Below are 20915 nucleotides of genomic sequence, written 5' to 3'. Positions count from 1 at the left end.
GTATTGAGCATATGAGTCACGAGAGTCTCAGCAGCCATCCAATCTACTTATATATTCTTATGTACATTTAATTCTACTAGTACTGCATTTTTTCTTATCCTTATTTTGCAATAGCATTTATTAATTCTACCCTTAGGTGCAAAGTGCAATTATTTATTTGACCACTTGGTGTCCTCGGACCCACACTTGTATTGGTATATTTGAATTTCATTTTACTATTAACAGTATTTACTGCTACCTCACATATAATATTTTAATACATTCAGTGGCTTAAGATGAGCTCCATTTTCCACCTTGTATCTTCTAAACTGCAGTTATGCACCTTATTATGAGAAGTCGCTTTTAACTCACAAAATGCTTTATTAATTTTGTGGTTGTGGATAATGTATTCTTTATTATATATTGATTGGTCCTGTATGTAGGGGATTTCCCTTGCCTTTTTCTCCCTTTTTTATAGCAATTTTCTCGCTTATAATATGTTTTTAAATAGAGAGTGTTTGTTTTAGTATTTGGGGTTTTTTGCTTCCTTTTTCATGGTTATTTCCAACAAAATTGTATAATAAGTCTCCACACATGGCGATCTTCACGCTCCTCTGACACCATGTGCACACTCGCCTCCATCTAGTCAATCTGCAGTGCAGAGTCAGTGTCCTCAGGAATAAATGATACCAGGCATGCACAGTCTGAGGGTCCAAAGGAGAGTTTTACTATTGCTAGAGTAAGTGTAGAAGGGTGGGTGGGATTATGGGCAAGGGTAGGGGTAAAGATTTACTTTACATACTCTTGACTAGCCAGCCGGACACTGTGATTGACCGGACTAGGTTGGGCATCTGCAAGGGAATCCTATAGAAAGAAAGCAAAAGGAAGTTGCGTAATGATATTTACACATTATGAAAGGACTGCCCAAGCACTATTTAATTATCAGGTTAGTGTCCTACTAAAAATGACCTGATTCCTTTTAACAATAACAACATGTATTGATTGTTTTTTTGTTAAGCAAAATTTCCTTTATCTATTTTCAGATCATTTGTAGGCCCAACTCTTGGTGGATTTTTGAATGAAAAGTTCAACTTTCAGTCTGCAGCAGCCTTTCAAGGACTCTTACCACTACTAGCTGTAAGTTACACAGCGTATTGTATCAAAGTTATATGAAATAAATTATGGTTTTAATAGTTACCATCTTATACTTTTGCAGTTTGTACTGAGTGTAATATTTTATACCTGGGAAGCACATAACATAAGAAGGTAAGATTTTAATAGTATAATTAAAGCATTTATTTGAAGAGCAGTACTCACTGTTTCAACATGAGTTTATTATGTGTGCAGAAATTGTGGTACATCAAGCTCTTGTTAGCATTTTCTAATAGCTCAATATACATAAGGATAGAAAATACCTATATCTGTGGTGTACTACTGCAGTGCTAAAGCACATTGGAAATGCAAGTGGTATTGTTAATATGTGGATAATAATCCAACAATTCAAGTGATGGGGAGCTGCTGTACCTGCAGAGTCAGTGTGACTGTGAATTGATTGTTCTGTAATATACTGCAGTAACAGCACCTAATAACTAGTAGTAATAGTACATTGCAAACAAGGAGTGTCATTTACGAACCCTCTTTACTAAATGTGATTTGGAAGAAAAATCATGAAACCAAAAGCAAAGATTATATATTAGAGAAAGAAAAAGTGCTTCCGGGCTTGTGAGATGGGGAAACGATCATCTTTTTTTATTTACTATTTAAAAAAATAAATCTCCACATTCCAAAAATTAAAACACAATTGTCTACCTCACAAAGTGCATGTGTTGGGGGACTCAGTAGCTGGCTGATAGTCTTCTGCCACCTCTAGGCTTAAGGGTACTTCACACATAGCGATATCGCTGAAACATCACAGGTTTTGTGACGCAACAGCGACCTCGCCAGCGATCTCGCTATGTGTGACACATAGCGACGACTGTCCCCCCGCTGCGATATCGCTGACCGTGCTCGAATGTCCTAGGCCATTTTTTGATCATTAGTGTCCCGCTGGCCAGCATGCATCGCTGTGTTTGATGCCTTAACAAATACGAGCGACCTCGTTGAAGCACATCTATCGAGGTCTGTGTCGTTGGAATAGCTGCTGTGTGACAAGGTCCCAACGACCGCCAAAGTTGGCCGTATTGTTGCTGCGTCGTTGAGTAGATCTGACTGTTTGACAGCTTACTAGCGACCATGTAGCGACGTACCGGCAATCCTTACCAGGTCATATCGTTGCCGGGATCGCTGGAGCGTCGCTATGTGTAACGAGACCCTTAGACTATACATGCAACTAATTGAATTGACTGCTTCCCGGGAGGCTATACCTTGCCTGCCAGCACCAGGCTTATCAGTTATTCATAGTTTCAGTTGGAGGCAACTGAGCTCTGAGTCTCAGACCTATTTTAGGACTTTAGAGGCCAGTTTAGGCGTTAACCTTTTTTCTTTTTCAGATGGATTGTTTTTAAGAGGGTAACATGGTGTAATTGTGCACTCCCTTTCACCCATGAAGCAGCAGAGAGTATAGACTGTATTGTTCAGTCAGTATACTCTCGCGCCTCTACATCTAGACCATGTACCGTGACGCATTCAGCGATCAGGTATCAGGACGGTGGACTTTTAGGCTCGTGGCCTCCTGCCTGCTCACCTACCATAGTTCGTGTTTGCATGGCAACAAAATTGACAGTGCGTAAGGCTAAAAAATAGATGTATATAATTTAGATTCAATTTAATGAAACTCCAAATAGTCATATTTGTTTATATATAGCCCAACACAATTCAAAAATGGGATACACTGACTATAATATATAAAGAAGCAACCGAACAAACAGTGCATAATCATCCAAGATAAATGGAAATAACATAAATCTTTATTAAAGACACAGATAAAATTGGCATGACAGAAGTGACACAAGAAAAACGCACAGAGGTACACAGGATCCCTAGGGTATGTCAATATAATAGAATATATCTCCATATCTGGTATACAAATCGACTAGTCATAATGAAGTAAAGGGAAAAATCCTCAGACCGTCGGATAACCCCAAAGGAGGGGAGTATGGAAGATCAAAATACAGGCATAGTACTCGTACCTAAGGGAACACTGGACCACTGGGGCAAGGAAAACAGCCCAACGTACGTTTCGGAAGCAACACCGCTTCCTTCCTCAGGAAGGAATTGTCATGCACGGCTGGTCACGCCCACAGGGCAATCGGTGTTGCCAGTGTTTGTTCGCCTGCTGGCCAATTAGCACAGTCAGTGTGCACACACCCCTGACCAATCAGTGTAGCTGTTGGGTCTCACCTACTGGCCAATCAGAGCTGGCAATTGATGCCATCAGGCCCCGCCCCTTCCTGGCACTGGACCCCACCCTTTTGGGTGACATACCAGATTATAGCCTGAATACTTCATTAGGTGTTGGACCATTAGTTCTGCTTTGTCCCTGTCGGATCACTTAGGGTACTCTATCCGCTCTCTACCAGTGGGGTCGGAGTGTCAGTCAGAGCTCTGTAAGCAAACCTGACTGTACTCAGAGAGAGTCTAACCTTTAACAAGTGTCTTCTCTTATTTGAAGATCTTTTCGCACAAGTGAGCTATAGGGCATGGAAGCACACAAGGAGGGGCTCTTTCCACTTACCTTAGCCGGATTAATTAACCTCGCAGTAGGTATCCTAATAAGAGATCATTTAGTACTCTGATCTCTTCCTTTGAGGAGTTACACCATTGGAATCAGACCATCAGCAGAAAGTAGCATATAACAGTACAAAGGGGACCCTGTCCACTTCCCAGGGCAAATGCCTCGTTGGAGAGGAATCAGTCAGGCTAACTGAGACTGTCAGTTTGCCATGTTGCTCAGCCAACATTCTGGCCATTTATTTTTTTCTTGGAAGGTCATCACCTTGCGAGGTCTTTTACATAGTTGATCATGCAGGTAATCCCGGTGGCACCCGGCCACAATCCCAGGCAAACTGCCGTCTAGTGGGAATCATTTGGTAGGTCAGTGTGCACACATGGACAAGGGGGTATGTGAAAGATGGGGAGGAATTAATGACTGCTTACAATCCTCCTGAAAATATGTGTAGCTGTAACAAGACACATGGCTCAGCAGGTGGCCCAGCCTTCCCAGCTTCAAAGAAGAAATTCGCACCCCACCAGATTAGTTAGTATCCAAATCATGCGGTGTAACTGCTTTGTTCAAACAGCTAAGTTTTCATAAGAAGAATATGGACTTATCATACGTCCTAACCACACACCGGTTACATTTTCGAGATCTCTGGAGAGGGCCGAATGCCTTGATGGGTCTTGATCCGTTTTAGCACCCAAGGGTGGTGAGATACGTAGAGCAGCTAGTAGAATCCAGGTAGCAAAGTTGTGTTTCATAGTAGGGGCTTGGCCAAATCAGATGGGGCCAAAACCGCCTCCCTAAGACCGTTTATTAAGAAGCTATAACCAATCTTAAGTTTTGACGTTTTTAGTTGCTAGATTGGGGTAGGAGGGGAGTGACCCCAAGGGGTTAAATGCTCATGTAAAACATGGCCTGTTGCCTTTTTCTGGGGTGGTCACAACAACGTATTGTGTGGGGAGAAGTCATGGAGCAGAGGGGACCATCAGCCTCTCATGTGGCAGCCCCTCCCCCTCAAGCCAGGCCTTTAATCAGACTGGTAACTGTTATATTTTGCATACTTTGTCATATCACTATGATATTTGCATATCTGACCATTGTGTCATAGCATCATAGAATGTTAGAGTTGGAAGGGACCTCAAGGGTCATCTTGTCCAACACACTGATCAATGCAGGATTCACTAAACAGTCTCAGACAGATGTCTGTCCAGCCTCTGTTTGAAGACTTCCATTGAAAGAGAACTCACCACCTCTTGTGGCAGCCTGTTCCACTCTTTGATCACCCTCACTGTCAAAAAGTATTTTCTGATATCTAATCTGTATATACTCATTTTCAGGTTCATTCCATTGCTTCTCGTGTTTCCTCATGCAAATGAGAATGATGATCCCTCTAAACTGTGACATCCCTTCATATATTTGTGGACAGCTGTTAAGTGTCCTCTTAGCCTTCTTTACTGCAAGCTAAACATTCCCAGATCCTATAACCATTTTTTGTAGGACATACTTTGCAGTCCTCTCACCATCCTGGTAGCTCTTCTCTGAACTTGCTCAAGTTTTTCAATGTCCTTTTTAAAATGTGGTACCCAGAACTGGAACAATGGCGGATCTTAATAGGGGTGGATGGGGCGGTCGCCCCGGGCCCAAGGTTTTTTGGGGGCCCAGGGGCAGGGGCGGGCTGGGCCGGGCCGGGTGGCAGAGAGGCAAATGCCCCCCGGACCGCTCCCCCAGCACCTGTACAGGGCCGGCCGTGCCCTGTGCTGTGACGCCGCCAGCAGCAGACAGCCGCCCGCGTCACATTCTATGAGGGGCCGGGAGCTGTGCACGGCCGTCACCTTGACGGCTGCTCAGCTCCGGCTCCCTCCGGCTGTACTTCCGGGTCAGATGTCGGGCGTGCGCGATGACGTCATCGTGCACGCGCCGACATGTCCCGGAGGATGCTGAAAGCAGAGGCGCTGCTGGGGAGCGAGCCGGCTGTGAGGTAAGTATGGGGAACTTTTTTTATTTTTTTTTATTTATAAAATGAATTAAATGGGGGAGGGGGTGAGTGGGGGCTGTACACAATGAAGGGGGGGGGTGACTGGGGCCTGTATATGATGAAGGGGGGTGACTGGGGCCTGTATATGATGAAGGGGGGGTGACTGGGGCCTGTATATGATGAAGGGGGGTGACTGGGGGCTGTATATGATGAAGGGGGGTGACTGGGGGCTGTATATGATGAAGGGGGGTGACTGGGGGCTGTATTTGATGAAGGGGGGTGACTGGGGGCTGTATATGATGAAGGGGGGTAACTGGGGGCTGTATATGATGAAGGGGGTGACTGGGGCCTGTATATGATGAAGGGGGGGTGACTGGGGCCTGTATATGATGAAGGGGGGGTGACTGGGGGCTGTATATGATGAAGGGGGGTGACTGGGGGCTGTATATGATGAAGGGGGGGTGACTGGGGGCTGTATATGATGAAGGGGGGGTGACTGGGGGCTGTATATGATGAAGGGGGGTGACTGGGGGCTGTATATGATGAAGGGGGGGTGACTGGGGGCTGTATATGATGAAGGGGGGGTGACTGGGGGCTGTATATGATGAAGGGGGGTGACTGGGGGCTGTATATGATGAAGGGGGGGTGACTGGGGGCTGTATATGATGAAGGGGGGGTGACTGGGGGCTGTATATGATGAAGGGGGTGACTGGGGGCTGTATATGATGAAGGGGGGTGACTGGGGTTGTACAGGATGAAGGGGGTGAGTGGGGGCTTCACAGGATGAAGGGGGGATGAGTGGGGGCTTCACATGATGAAGGGGGGTGAGTGGGGCTGCACATGATGAAGGGGGGTGAGTGGGGCTGCATATGATGAAGGGGGGTGAGTGGGGCTGCACATGATGAAGTGGGGGACAAGGGGGACTGCACATGAATTAAGGGGTAAGTGGGACTGCACATGATGAATTAATGGGTAAGTGGGACTGCACATGATGAATTAAGGGGTAAGTGGGACTGCACATGATGAATTAAGGGGTAAGTGGGACTGCACATGATGAATTAAGGGGTAAGTGGGACTGAACATGATGAATTGGGGGTAAGAGGGACTGCACATGATGAATTGGGGGTAAGAGGGACTGCACATGATGAATTGGGGGTAAGAGGGACTGCACATGATGAATTGGGGGTAAGAGGGACTGCACATGATGAATTGGGGGTAAGGGGGACTGCACATGATGAATTGGGGGTAAGGGGGACTGCACATGATGAATTGGGGGTAAGGGGCACTGCACATGAAGTGGGGGTAAGGGGGACTGCACATGATGTGGGGGTAAAATTAACTGCACATGATGATGAGGGAGTGGGGCTGCACATGAAGTTGGGGGGGAAGGGGACTGCACATGATGAAATGGAAGGGGGGATAAGGGGCTGCAAATGATGAAGCGGCACTGCAGATGAAGTGAGTGGGTGATAGGGGACTGCAATGGATGAAGTAAGGGGACTTCAAATTAAAGTGGGGACATTAAAGTGGATCCCCTATGGCCAGGATCACGTTGGGCGATTTTGTGAGTATTGGCCGTAGGCCTACAGCTTATGTGCAACGTCTTTTTAGGCCATGTCCACACGTGGTGGAATGGTGGCGGGTTTTCCGTATGGACCCGCAGCAAACCAAGTGCTGCGGTCCGTACGGCTGTCAATTCCAGCACGGGGACCGCAGCGCTCAGGTGGGAAGGGGGGTACAGGGGCCCAGGTTTTATGAACAGCCCCGGGCCCATAGTCCACTTAATCCGCCACTGACTGGACAGTATTCCAGATGAGGCCTGACCAAGGAGGAGTAGAGAGGGACAATGACTTCACGTGATTTAGATTCTATGCTTGTCTTGATACATTCTAGAACTGTTTGCCTTTTTTGCTGCTGCATCACACTGTTGACTCATGCAGTCTGTGATCTATTGGTATACCCCATTTTTTTCACACGTGCTGTTGCTTAGTTCTATTCCCCTCATTCTATAAATGTAATTTTCATTTTAATTGCCCAGACTTAGAATCTTGCATTCTCCCTGTTAAATACCATTCTATTAGTCACTGACCATTGTTCAAGTTTTCTAGATCCTTCTGAATCCTATCTCTGTCTTCTCTAGTGTTAGCTATCCCTCCTAGCTTTGCATCATCTGCAAATTTGATTAGTTTACCTTCAGTTCCCTTAGCTAGATCATTTATAAAAATGTTGAACAACACTTTTCCAATTGAATGTGCAACCATTTATTACCACTCTTTGAGTACGATCACTGAGCTAGCTATGAATCCACCTAACTAGCCTTATCAGTCACATACTTGGTAATTATTTCAGTAAGGATAGTATGAGATACTTTATAAAATGCTTTGCGGAAGTCGAAATACACTATATCTACCACATTTCCCTGATCCACCCAGTCAGTGATTCCATCATAGAAGGAAATTTAGATTAGTCTGTAATTACTTGTTTGCTACAAACCTCTGGTTAATTGCTGTATTCTTATCCAAGTACTTACATGCTGTTTAATAATTTGTTCGGATATCTTTCCTTGTATAGAGGTAAGTCTCATCGGCCTGTCATTTCCTGGCTGTCTTATTTCCTTTTTGGAAGATAGGGACAACATGTGCCCTTCTCCGATCTTCTGGGACTTCTATTTTCCAGACTTTTTCAAAGATTCTGGCTAGTGGTTCTGCAATTTCTTCTGCTAACTCTATCCGTACCCAAGGATGTAATTCATCTGAACCAGGAAACTTAAATTCTTTTATATTAGCTAAGTGTTCCCTCACCATCTCCCTGTTTATGGATAGTGTGGATTCTTTTATTCCTTTGACACCATGAAGATCAGTTTGTTACATTTGCGTTTATGGATAGTGTGGATTCTTTTATTCCTTTGACACCATGAAGATCAGTTTGTTACATTTGCTTTCTTAAAGGACACAGATGCAAAATAGGAATTTAAAAGTTCGGCCTTCTCAACATCATTTTTGACCACCACTCCCTTTTCATCCTGTAAAAATCCTATAGCATCTTTGACTTTTCTTTTGCTTTTGACATACCCCCAAAATCCTTTTTTACTGCTTTTGGTCTCCTTTGCAAGCCTTATTTCATTAGTCGTTTTAGCTCTTCTAACACTTGCCCTGCATTATATTCTTTAGATATGCCCCCTCTTTCCATTTGATATACACTTTTTAACAAGTGATTTAGTTCTGTGTTCATCCACTCTGGTATCTTTAAATGGTTCAAATTCTTCCTTCTTTTAAGGATTGTTACCAATTGTGCAGTGAGAATTTCATTTAGCAAAATCTCCCCTTCTTGGACATTTCTGTCCTTTTATAACATCCAGCCATTGGACATTTCCTACCCTCTTTCTGAGTCCATTAAAATCTTTCTGAAGTCCAACCTTAAAGTCTGAGACCTTGCTGGTCTTCCTTCTCTTGTAATCCAAAATTTGAGGATAGCATGATCGCTGTCTCCTAAATTCCCAGCCACCTTTACTTCCTCAACCATTTCCTCCCTGTAGGTAAGAAATAGGTCCAAGATTGCAGATCCTCTTGTTCTTTCCTACCTTTTGCAAGATAAATTTGTCAGTAAGAGAAGATAAGAATTTTCTGGACCCAGTACTTTTGCCTGAGAGATATTCCCAACAAATATCTGGATAGTTAAAATCTCACATGATCACTATGTCGTACTTTTTTGAGAACAGAGACATCTTATGTAGAAAGAGAGTGAGAAGAAGGCACAGAGCCGAAACGCACGTAGGGGTCGTTGCACCGCAGGTCTGAGGTAAATGTATTAATAATTCTGATTCTCAGGTTCCCTCCTCTCACACTGTCCATTCCTTGTCTCATGAGATTTATTTCTATGACTCATTTTACTACTATGTGAATGTCTATGGTTTACTGAGGGGTCTTGTATCTACAATTGTGCCTCGGACCTGTGGTCCCACTCTTTTGGTTTTTTCATGGTTTGTTTTCCCTTTTTTTCTCTGCATTTCCATATGCTTTTTAACACTGTTTTAATATTTTGTCAATAAACAGTTTTTCATTACACTTTTGGTTCTTTATGTGCTTTTTCTATATATGTTCTCATTGTGATGGTTACGTGTGACTGGACACACCGCCTCCAGCAGGGCGAATTTCTCTGACACGTGACCCTGGATACACCGCCTCCAGTAGGGCGAATTTAAATAATATAACCTGCAGCCGGATACACCGCCTCCAGCAGGCGAATTTCAGAATTACACGTGTATCAGGATACACCGCCTCCAGCAGGGCGAATTTACAGAGTAAAGGGGAACACTGGGGAAAACAGTTACAACGGTGGGCCCTGCTCTAGGGAACGGGGACGTGGAGACCTCCTGCACTCCCTTGAGCCAGTGTCCCTGCACTCCTCACGTTCCCTATACAGGCTCCTCACCTATAGCCAAGCAGGATACCTTTAAACCCTAGCTCACCCTGCACCTATAACTTACTAGTGAGCTGGATGGTGCAGAGACTAATCCCACCGCTGCACTAATACACACACACAAGGAAAAATACACAAACCGGGAAAACACCACTTAGCTTTGCTCTGTTGCTATCGCTCGCAGCAACAGAGTCCAGCACCTGAGTACAGCTTTCCTCCTGAATAGCTGCTACTTCTCCAAGGCTTTGTCAGAGCTGCAATGAACTCCTCTCTGTAGCTCCTTCTGTTGTGAGTTCATTTTCCCCGTCACCATTGAGGTCTGATGAACTCCCTCTTCTGGTGAAGGAAGGTAGTGAGGCACCTGAGCAGAATGATGATGACTGGGTGACTGGGATTGCTGACTGGATATAAGGCAGCCGACGCCCTTCTGCCTTGCGGGTGATTACTCTGAGGGATTCTTGGAGACCAGTCTGATTCCTGCTCCTCAAAAGCTATGTTTTCTGCTTTACTTTTTGCATTTGTGTTTTGGTTTTGCTTTGCCTTGTTTTTCTGGATTTCTGCCTTTCCCTGCTGGGTGAGCTGAATTCCTTTTTGCTCTGTCTTCAGATAATACCTGAGTACTGATATAGTCTTTTTGAAGCTTAGCGTCTTCAGGGCTTTTTTCCCTATCAGTCTGTTGGCTCTTGTTTTTGAGAGGGTTTTGGCGGATTGCAGACAGCAGCTTTTCTATTCTGTCCTATTTATTTAGCTTGGGCCCCATCATTTGCTCACCCTATCTTTCTATCTGTGTGAGTGTTTTTTCATATTGCTTCACCGTCATTATATGTTGGGGGCTGCCTATTGCTTTGGGGTCTGCTCTGGGGCAGTTTAGATTTCCCTTTCTGTCTTTAGGCTATGTAGTTCTCCGGCTGTGATCGAGGGGTCTAGGGCACCGTAGGAACCCCCCACGGCTACTGCTAGTTGTTGTTGTTAGGTTCAGGGGCCTGCAATCCGATAGCTGCCAACTTCTCTGGTTTTCTGGACTTAGCTAGTATTTCTGTTTTTGCCTCCTACGGTGCCTCATTCATAACATCCTTCCACACCAGGACTCTGAGTAAGCTGCAAGGAACTCTTCTCAAGCTCCTTCCTTCACCATGGATGGTTGGAAATGACCAATATCACCAACATTGAGTGAGAGAACAAGACACTCCTATATAGTTAAGCCAGAGCAATCACACCTGTTAGTGATTCCCGTGTAATAACGCTAACCACCAGAGGGGGCAAACTAGAACTAAAGACACCTGTGTAATTACCCTAATGGCCACCGGAGGCAAAACTAAGTTTAAGCAACCAGCTTAAAGAAAAAAAAGGTTACAAGTGCTTTTATCTGTCACAATCCAGCATGGATCATGACAGTACCCTCCCTTAATGTGGGGCCTCTGGACCCTCAAGACCGCTTCTCATCAGGGAACCACCTACAGAGGGGACACCCAGATCCAGAGTTCACCCTTGCAACTACCTGCACTTCAGGTTGATGACAAACGAGCACCACTGGTATTGGCAACCTATGTTCTGGAGGCACCACACATCTCCGAAACACCGACCTGGGGAACGAGTTGAGTATGTGCATGTTTGGGGTTAACTCGAGCTGGTAAGGCTCCGCAACACACCTCTACTGGATGTTTTCTGGTGGCCACCCATACAAGCTCGTTCACACACAGGTCCGGACCTGAACGTTTATTGCCACACATTCGTTTGTCATAATTCGGTGAACTCTTTCTGGGATTGACAACAGAGGCGTCCCCCTGTGTCACCACACTCACACGCCCGCAATTCACCAAGGGGTACACCACCCTCCAACCCCTTCCACCACGAGGTCTGCGCCTCCCAGGGTTGGCTAATGGCGAGGGTTGAGGCTTGCCCCTACTCTCCTGCAGCGCACCTGCTGCTCTCACTGGAGAGGAAGGGGTCGGTTGAAAAGAGACGGCAGAGACAGTAGTCCCTAGGCAGCAGCCCTCACACGACTGCCCCAGCTGACTACTTCCCTCGCCCGCCAATCAATCACCTCCGGTACTCCGCCAGCCAACACCTCTGCTGACATAGTACCTTGGGAGGGCAAAATGGAGGAAATATACACTCTCTGGTCGTCTCCCTCCAAACGACCAAGGGAATGCGGCTTCTGAGATGACACAGATAATTTGGCGCGCATTGGGCAAGCCTTAAGGACATGACCAGTCTGCCCACAGTAAAAACATGCCTCCACCACTCCCTGAACCGTAGGCGGGCCAGAACACAAACTAGCTCCTCCTACTTGCATAGGTTCATCTGGAGACTTGGCACGCACTGGGCAGGCTCTCATGAATTGGCCCTGCTTCCCACAGGAAAAGCATACCCCACCACCACGGCAAACTGCAGACAACCCCTTTTTTGTACCAACAACACCGGGCTGCTTGGGTTCCTCCATCCGCAGTGGTGGGTCCTCCCCCCTAGCGAGGACTACAGGGGGCACATTTTGTGTATGTCTCTCCCTTAGGCGTCTATCCACCCGGATAACAAGGGACATGGCGGCCTCCAGTGACCTGGGGGCGGCGTATCGCACCAGAGTATCCTGCAACTTTGGAGACAGACCCTGCACAAATTGACTCATAAGTGCAGGGTCATTCCACTGAGTGTCAGTGGCCCACCTCCTAAACTCTGAGCAGTACTCTTCAGCAACCCGGGCTCCCTGTTTACACCTACGGAGTCGGGATTCCGCCAGGGCGACGCCATCAGGATCCCCATACACTAGCGCCAAAGCTGCAAAAAACTTGTCTACGGACTCTAACGATGGTAGTGTAGTGTGCCCTTAAGGTGATTAAATATATAATTTAACCTTGGGCTGCTCTTTTAACTCTATCCTCATATCCACACATCCGTGTTCTCAGCTTAACTTTACCAGGGCTGGTTTGTGGCCCGATATAATCCTGTTAACGGATCGGGCTTATATGTAACAAGGAACTGCTGGCAGTCCTACCTGGCTGACCAGGTGCTGTTTCAGTGATGCTAGTGAAAGGGGTCTCTCAGCCTGTCAGGGTGGCGAGTGAGTGTGGTGCCACGTCAGCGACTGCGTGGGCCACATCCTCTCACTTTCTGGGCCCTGGAGGACAGGGGATGTCTGTGAAAAACTGTGCCAAGCTAACCTTGCATGTTCCCAGGGGGTGCGGAACATTTTATTGGTCCAAGTGAGGATAGCGTGCCACTTGATCCCTCGGACATAATAGTGACATCAGGTGAGGTGCAGGTTCTTCACATGTGGCAGCATTAGATTCTGAGTGATCTCTCTGGTGCCATCCCTCACAGCGTACCTTGACCTCATTCTAGTTGAGTCTGTCCAACTAATTCAGACCCCTCAATAACGGAATTTCGAGTGAACAAACAGGTCTCTGAACCCATCCTAAATGACTCAGACCTATCAACAAGGACCTTTCTATTTGGTGGAGCTGCAGGACTTCTGTGCACTTCTTCAACTTTCATACAGTATTTTTTGTGTTACGAAGAGACCGCTCCAAATAGTACATCTTTTGAGCAGTCCAAGTAGCCCTGCTCCAGGCCTTATCACCAAAGGACGAGGGCTCCCTTTTGATTGATGATTCCTGCCTTTACTAAGTACATTTCCTCTAATTCTAGAGTCAGGGGTGATTGACATACCCAGCAAATATTTTTCTTGGGTAGTGTTAAATGTAGGTGGCTTACATTTACCTATGTTTCTTCAGCCGACAAGAGACAATTGACCAGGATACACCAAGATGGATGGTTCCTGAGTAGGCTGGTACTTTTTAGATTCATTTAGTGGCTATTACAGCCTTCCTTTGAGGGGGCTAGTTCATTCTGTGGTTTCATTCATTAGGCTGTCTCAACCTCCACATTATTTTAGTCCTTTTCACCTTCAGTCCTTGAAGTCAGGGTTGCAGAACACTTGCATCTCTTCCATTGTTTCACCTCCTATGGGAGCACTGGCCATGTCCGTCTCATTTCGGGGTGAAGGCTGGTTGTTCGGACAGTTTGCATGCAGGCAGCAGACAGAGATGGCCTCCAATTTCACACTGCACAAGCAGGGATGGGGGCACAAGAAGAGTAGTGGGTGGGAGAATGAGAGGTAGGATGCACGTACACCTCATGAATTTAGGGCCCTCAACTTCTGCATATAATGTGCTGCAATGGCCTGGGGCACAGCGACAGCTTAGGAACAGAGGGCGGTCCGGCAATCTTGGTCTTTCCTTATTAGGGTCGGATTCTCTTTTCCCAGCTCAGACTGAGTATTTTGAATGCCAACTTGCTTAAGCTTCTCTAGTTTGAGTCCAGAGCTCCCGTTCATCCTTGTAGATGCCCCCCAGACAACTCCCATAGTATACCAATCTTTGTGGGTCATTTAGTTTAATCTGCATAACTGTCGGGTCTTCAATTTTGAAGGCTCTTGTCCTTTTGGATTAGTCTTGTCTGATTAGGGTTAAGGAACAAGGAACTAAATGTCACTTTTCTGCCATTTAATTTAACAGCTGTCTCATAAATGAGAACCTATGGGCAGCGCTTATATGGCAACATCCGTCTTTTTAATTCTTGCAGGTCTAAATTCAACTAGGGCAGACTTCTAGACACCAAGTTCCTTGCTTGGCTATCCTGGTCCAGCAGAAATTATCTTATAGTCCAGAGGTAAGAAATGCCCACCTAGGCAGGAAAAACTCGCTGCCACCATATTATTCCCTTGGATCCCGGAGACCTGTAGGGATCCAGCCGCTTTTCCCCCTTTGCGCTGGTCAGAGAGATCGCTCCAATTCGGGTTTTTTCTCTCTCTCTTTCAACGGAATAGAACTTTGGACGTTCATCTCACCAACATCCTTTTCACTTTAATAAGGAGATTGCGCTCCCTTCTTTAGATACTTTGCCTCTCATCTCCCTGAGAAGTAATCACATAGATGGATGTAGTCAGAAGCTGTGAAGCTCTGCCTGTCTCTCTCAAGGCCCCGTTTGGATGTCTTGATGTCATCTCAGTATGCTATGGCAGAGGTGCGACTGCCTCTATGGTGATAATTGCTTGCTGGATTAGTTAAATATTAGGGAGGCTTATAAGGTAGGTACAGTGCTCTCCCATTCAGGGTTAGGGTGCACTCTGTGTGGACTGCAAGAGCTCTTCACGAGGTATCAGCCTTTCAGCCACTTGCTCATTAGTGCATACCTTGTCCAAGTTTTACAGGGTCCACACCTTTGCTTCTACAGATGTAAATCTGAGGAGGAAGATGCCTTAATTAGCGGTTGCTCAGGCAAATGCTTCAGCAATGGTGGGAAAACATTCTCTAGTAACTGTATAATGTTTAAGTTATTCCCATCCCTACGACAGCTGTGGTATGTCCCACAGTTACTGTGTTCTCCCAATGAGACAAACGAGAGATGAGGATTTTTTTTACTCACTATAAAATGATCGATCTTGTTGTCGACATTAGGGGACTCTGCTCCCATCCTTAGTTGGCTGGTCGGATGTGCATTATTTTCCTTTTCGTGCTTGAATTCCTTTGGCTTTCTCTCAGTTCTTTTTAACTAAATTGAAGAGCCTGGTGCTGGCAGGCAAGGTATAGTCTGCCAGGAAGGAGCCAATTTTCAAATAGTTGTATTAATAGTGTAAATCTCCTCGTGGCAGCAGACTTTACCATGGTTACTGTGCCCCCCAATGAATACTATGAGAAACAGGTTTTACAGTGAATTTTGTTCACTTCCTTGTTGCAATAGTTCACTTGTACATGCCACTCAAATACATCCGTTTCCATCTGTTTACCCCTTGCCAGAGAGGTTGAAGTCACTTGGACATTAATAAGGCTATTTTTTTTTTCTTTTTGCATTAAAGAGTTCCAAAGGGGTTTAGTACAGTTCAAGGAGACCTCAGAGTGTTATATCCATCATTTTTGGGTAACTAAAGTCTTTGTAGTATTGGGATTTGTGGCAAATTTATTTGCTGCAAATCAATTTTTTTTTTAAATTTGCAGAAGCTGGTTAATTTGAATTTTAAAAGTTCTGCTCATCTCTAGTGACTGTTTTCTGTGACGCCCATACATCTTTCTTTTGGTGCCCATTAAATAAATGGTATAAACCTTTTCTGAAGATGCGCACAAATAATAGCGGGTTACACTGATTCAATTACATGTATAGAGTCAACTCAACTGGTCCCCGATATCTGCTCTTTTAGGCTGGTTTCACATTTGCGTTTTTTTGCGCTGGAAAAAAACGCATACCTGCGCATGCGTTTTTTCCCCTATATTTAACATGGGTGCGCATACCTGCGCGCTGGTAAGCGCACGTATGCGATTTTCATGCGCTGCGTTTTTTTGGGGTGTGCGTTTGTATTTTCCAGACGCAGCATGTTGCATTTTTTGGCCCTGCAAAAAAGCGCATGCGCACGTATGCGCACGTTTTGCGCTAAAAATGGCCATTATAGCCTATGGATGCGCATACGTGCGCACTGGCATGCTCATGTATGCGTTTTTTTGCACATGCGTTTTTTTTGTTAACCATGGAATTTAGGGGTTTGGGTTAGAGTTAGGGTTAGTTAAGGGGGTTTAGGGTTAGGGTTAGGGTCAGGGTTAGGGTTAAGTATGGTTTGGTTAAGGGTTAGGGTCAGGGTTAGGGTTAAGTATGGTTTGGTTCAGGGTTAGGGTTAGGGTCAGGGTTAGGGTTAGGGTTAAGGTCAGGGTTAGGGTTAGTTAGGGTTTGGGTTAGGGTTAAGTACGGTTTGGTTAAGGGTTAGGGTTAGGGTTAGGGTCAGGGTTAGGGTCAGGGTTAAGGTCAGGGTTAGGGTTAGTTAGGGTTTAGGGTTTGGGTTAGGGTTAAGTATGGTTTGGTTAAGGTTTAGGGTCAGGGTTAGGGTTAGGGTCAGGGTTAGGGTTAAGGGTCAGGGTTAGGGTTAGTAAAGTCATGGTTTGGGTTAGTGTGAGGGGCCACCTAATGTTGGAAAAAACCGCAAACGCGGTAAAAACGCACTAAAAACGCATACAAACGCATAAAAACGCTGCGTTTTTTTCATGCATGCTCATAAAAATGCTTGAAAAAAACGCAGCAGTTGTATGCTTTTGTATGCGTTTTTTCAATGCGTTTTTTTGCGGGAAAAACGCGCTGCAAAAAAAAGCAAGTGTGAAACTAGCCTTACTCCTCTGTTTTCCTGGAAGGTAAGTGCAGCTGGATATGTGGAATTCACATATTCTTCTTCCTCTTTGATTTGAAACATACAAATTGAGAACAGATAGCCATTGGACACATTTACATTCAGTATATTGGTATTGTCAGCTTAGTAACTGCTAATAATATATTGTTTTCTTTTGATAAGTCAAACTCATTGGAAACTAACAATACAGTCCAAGAAAGGGAGCCTTTGCTACAAAATGAGGAAGAAAACTGAAAATTCAATTTTTTTTCTACAATTTCAGATAACATTTTTTTGTCCCAAGGATCCTTGGAGTGATAGCATTTGTATTTAATATAGTTCCTCCAAACTATAAAATTCCTGACCTCGTGATGTTGTTTTACACTGAATTTATTTTACATTGAAATTATAACTCTGATCAAGTCTTCCTGTTCAGCATAATAGTGGCACATTTCTGGGCAAGGAGTTAATTACCATACTTACCAGGTTTACCAGGTACCTATGCTAATGCCATAGGAAGGGGAAAGGGAATCAAGCAACCGCAAGAAAAAATCTAAAACATCACATTTATTGTAGAAATATAAAAAATGAAAAAAAAAAAGAAACTATTACAAATGTATATTAGTGCTAACGTTCGACATTAGCGCTAATATGCAATTTTTATTTCTTATTTTCATTTTTTTATATTTTGACAATAAATGTGAAGCTTTCGATTTTTTTTTTTTTTTTTCTTGCGGTTGCTCGATTTTCCCTTTCCCCTTCCTATGGCTGTGATACTTGGGAAACCAGCCTGAAGTCTCCGTGCACTGCACCTTCATTCCAGGCATTTCTCAATTTGATGAGCTGATGGTTGTTTTTCTTTCTTCACTTTATGTTAGTGCATCTGCACGATAACCAGATAGCTCATGTCATAAAACTAATAATTTATTTTCCCAATTATTATTTTTTAATATCTAAATTACTATTATTTCTGACATTTTACCAATTTAATTTCTCTAAGATTTATGAAGTAGGGCTATACTGGGAAAATTACTTTCTAATATTGTTAGTGTATATTTCAGTTGCACACAATATAGATATTTGTATTTAGATAATTTGCCCATACAAAATCTTAAATAAAATAATAGTTAAGGTGGACGTCCAAGAAATTTAAAAAAAAATAAATAAATAAGAGGCAGCAAGAGTTATAAGGTGAAAAGGAAAAAAAGAGTACTGCCCTTATGCAAATGCTTCTGTGATTCCATGCTGGTCTCTGTTTACATTTTAGTAGCCATTTTGAACAGTTTGGTGTCTGACTGCTGCAGCTAATCTCAGGCCTCAAAACAATAAAGGGAACATTTTGTATTTGTTTGTTTTAATAGTTACTGTATATTACTTTTGAGGGTGCTAAACGGACTTTAAAGATTATAAGCTTCATTAACTTCAAAACTGTTTCAGGAGTATTAGTATCCAGATAAAGCTGTTATATAGAAGGAGCGTGAGCTACTGTCAGAGTAGTATAATGGCAACTTTTACAACTGTTTGACCTTTTAGGCTATGTGCCCACGTAGCGTTTTAAACCGGACACTCAAAACCGGACTCCTTCCCAGAAAACGCGCATTTTTTTCCGTGCGATTTTACCGCGATTATGTTTGCGTTTTTGCCGCGATTTTCGCGTGCGGAATTCAAGCACTTTTCAAGTGATTTGAAGCATCACTTGGAAAGTGATCGACAGGTTGGTCACACTCATCAAACATTGTGTTTCACAAGTGTGACCAGCTTTTTACTATTGAGGCTGCCTATGCGGCATCAATAGTAAAAGATAGAATGTTAAAAATGATAAAAAAATAAAAATCGGGGTATATTTACCTTCCGACGTCCCGCGCAGCCTCAGCGACGTTCCCGTTCCCAGCCATGCCTTGCGAGACCTGTGATGATGTTGGTCTCGCGTTGCTATAGCGATCTCACGAGACCGCTAGAGTAACGCGAGACTACGTCATCACAGGTCCTTGCCGCAAAGCATTACTGGGAACGCTGAGGCCCGGGAAGGCTGCGCGTGACGCCGGAAGGTAAATATACCCCAATTTTTTTTATTTTTTATTCTTTTTTTTTACAGGGTTATGGTACCCAGGGCCTGGAGGACAATCTCCTCTCCTCCACACCGTGGGTACCATCCGCACATGAGACGCTTAACTTTGCGCATGGTGGGCATAGCCACATGCGGGAAGTAAGCGGTTCTCATGCATTACTATGGGTGCAGGATCGTGGCAATTCTTTGCGATTCCGCAAAAAGAATGAGCATGCTGCATTTTTTTCCGCGATGCGATTCCGCCGCGGAAAAAAGCGCAGCATTAGCACAGCACGTGCGGAATGCCATAGGAATTCATGGGGTGCGTTCTGTATGAGTTTTTTTAAACATTTTTGCAGCGTTTTCGCGCCAAAAATCTCGGCAAAAACACTTAAAAATTGCATCGTGGGCACACAGCCTTACAGTGGCTTGCTAAAGTATTCACCACCCTTGGCATTTTTCGTGTTTTGCTACCTCACAACCTGGAATTTCAATGTTTTTTAAATTTTTTTGAAGGTTTGCATCAGTTCATGTGAAGAACATGCCTACAGCTGTGAACATTTGCTTTTCTTTTTATTGTGAAGAAAACAAATTGGACAAAATAATTGAAAACTTCAGTCTGCATAATTATTCTAAAGTCAGTACTTGGTAGAGTCTTCTTTTGCGACCATTACAGCTGCAAGTCACTTTGGATAAGTCTCTAGGAAATTTCCACATCTTGCCACTGGGAGTTCAAACTTCAAGTTAGACGGTTTCCTCTGGTGAACAGCAATCTTAAAGTCTGACCACAGATTGTCAATTGGATTAAGGTCTGAGCTTTGACTGGGCCACTCCAAAACATTTACACGTTTCCTCTTAAACCACTTGAGTGTTGATTTAGCAAAATGCTTTGGGTCATTGTCTTTTTGGAAGGTGAACCTCCACCCAAGTCTCAAATCACTGACAGACTGAAACAGGTTTTTCTCAAGAATATCCCTTTATTTCTCACCATCCATTTTCCCTGTCTCTGCTGCTGAAAAACATTCCCACAGCATGATACTGTAGTGATTGTATTCTTGAGGTGATGAGCAGTGTTGGTTTGGCCCTAGACATAGGGTTTATCTTGGTGGCCAAAAAGTTCAATTTTGGTCTCATCTGACCATATCACCTACCTCCATACATTTGGGGGAATCTTCCACATGTATTTTGGCAAAGTCAAAATGAACCTTACAAGTTTTTGTGTGTAAGTAAAGGCTTTTTTTCTGCTCTCCCTTCCATAAAGGCCACCTCTATGGAGTTTATGGCTTATTGTGGTCGTATGGACAGATTCTCCAGTCTCTGCTTGGGAACTCTGCAGCTCCTTCAGGGTTACCTTTGGTCTCTGTGCTGTCTCTCTGTTTAATGCACTCCTTGCCCAGGCTGAGAGTTTAGGTGGGCGGCCCTCTCTTGGCAGGTTTACTGTGGTACCATGTTCTTTCCATTTAACCCCTTCACCCCCAAGGGTGGTTTGCACGTTCATGATCGGGCCAATTTTTACAATTCTGACCACTGTACCTTTATGAGGTCATAACTCTGGAACGCTTCCATTGATCCCGGTGATTCTGACATTGTTTTCTCGTGACATATTGTACTTCATGTTAGTGGTAAAATTTCATTCAAATAACTTGCGTTTATTTGTGAAAAAATTGGAAATTTGGCAAAAATTTTGAAAATT

At 44.3% G+C, this 20915-nt stretch overlaps 1 protein-coding gene across 4 annotated transcripts in view; it reads left to right on the top strand.

Moving 5' to 3' along the window:
• LOC141089434 (MFS-type transporter SLC18B1-like) overlaps window positions 1-20915 on the top strand; it is a 164642-nt gene that overhangs the window by 101656 nt on the left and 42071 nt on the right. For 2 of the 4 annotated variants that reach the window (XM_073575839.1, XM_073575838.1), the window contains exons 12-13: window positions 1023-1116; window positions 1196-1245. In XM_073575839.1, coding sequence (XP_073431940.1) covers window positions 1023-1116; window positions 1196-1245 — 144 coding nt within the window. Of the gene's footprint in view, window positions 1-1022; window positions 1117-1195; window positions 1246-19738; window positions 20354-20915 lie in introns of those variants that run through there. The other 2 variants (XM_073575840.1, XM_073575837.1) reach the window with 2 other exon arrangements.

Source organism: Dendrobates tinctorius, unplaced genomic scaffold (genome assembly GCF_039654945.1).
Source record: "Dendrobates tinctorius isolate UK_male_01 unplaced genomic scaffold, ASM3965494v1 ptg000046l, whole genome shotgun sequence".
NCBI lineage: Eukaryota > Metazoa > Chordata > Amphibia > Anura > Dendrobatidae > Dendrobates > Dendrobates tinctorius.
This window is presented reverse-complemented; position numbering and strand designations above follow the sequence as displayed.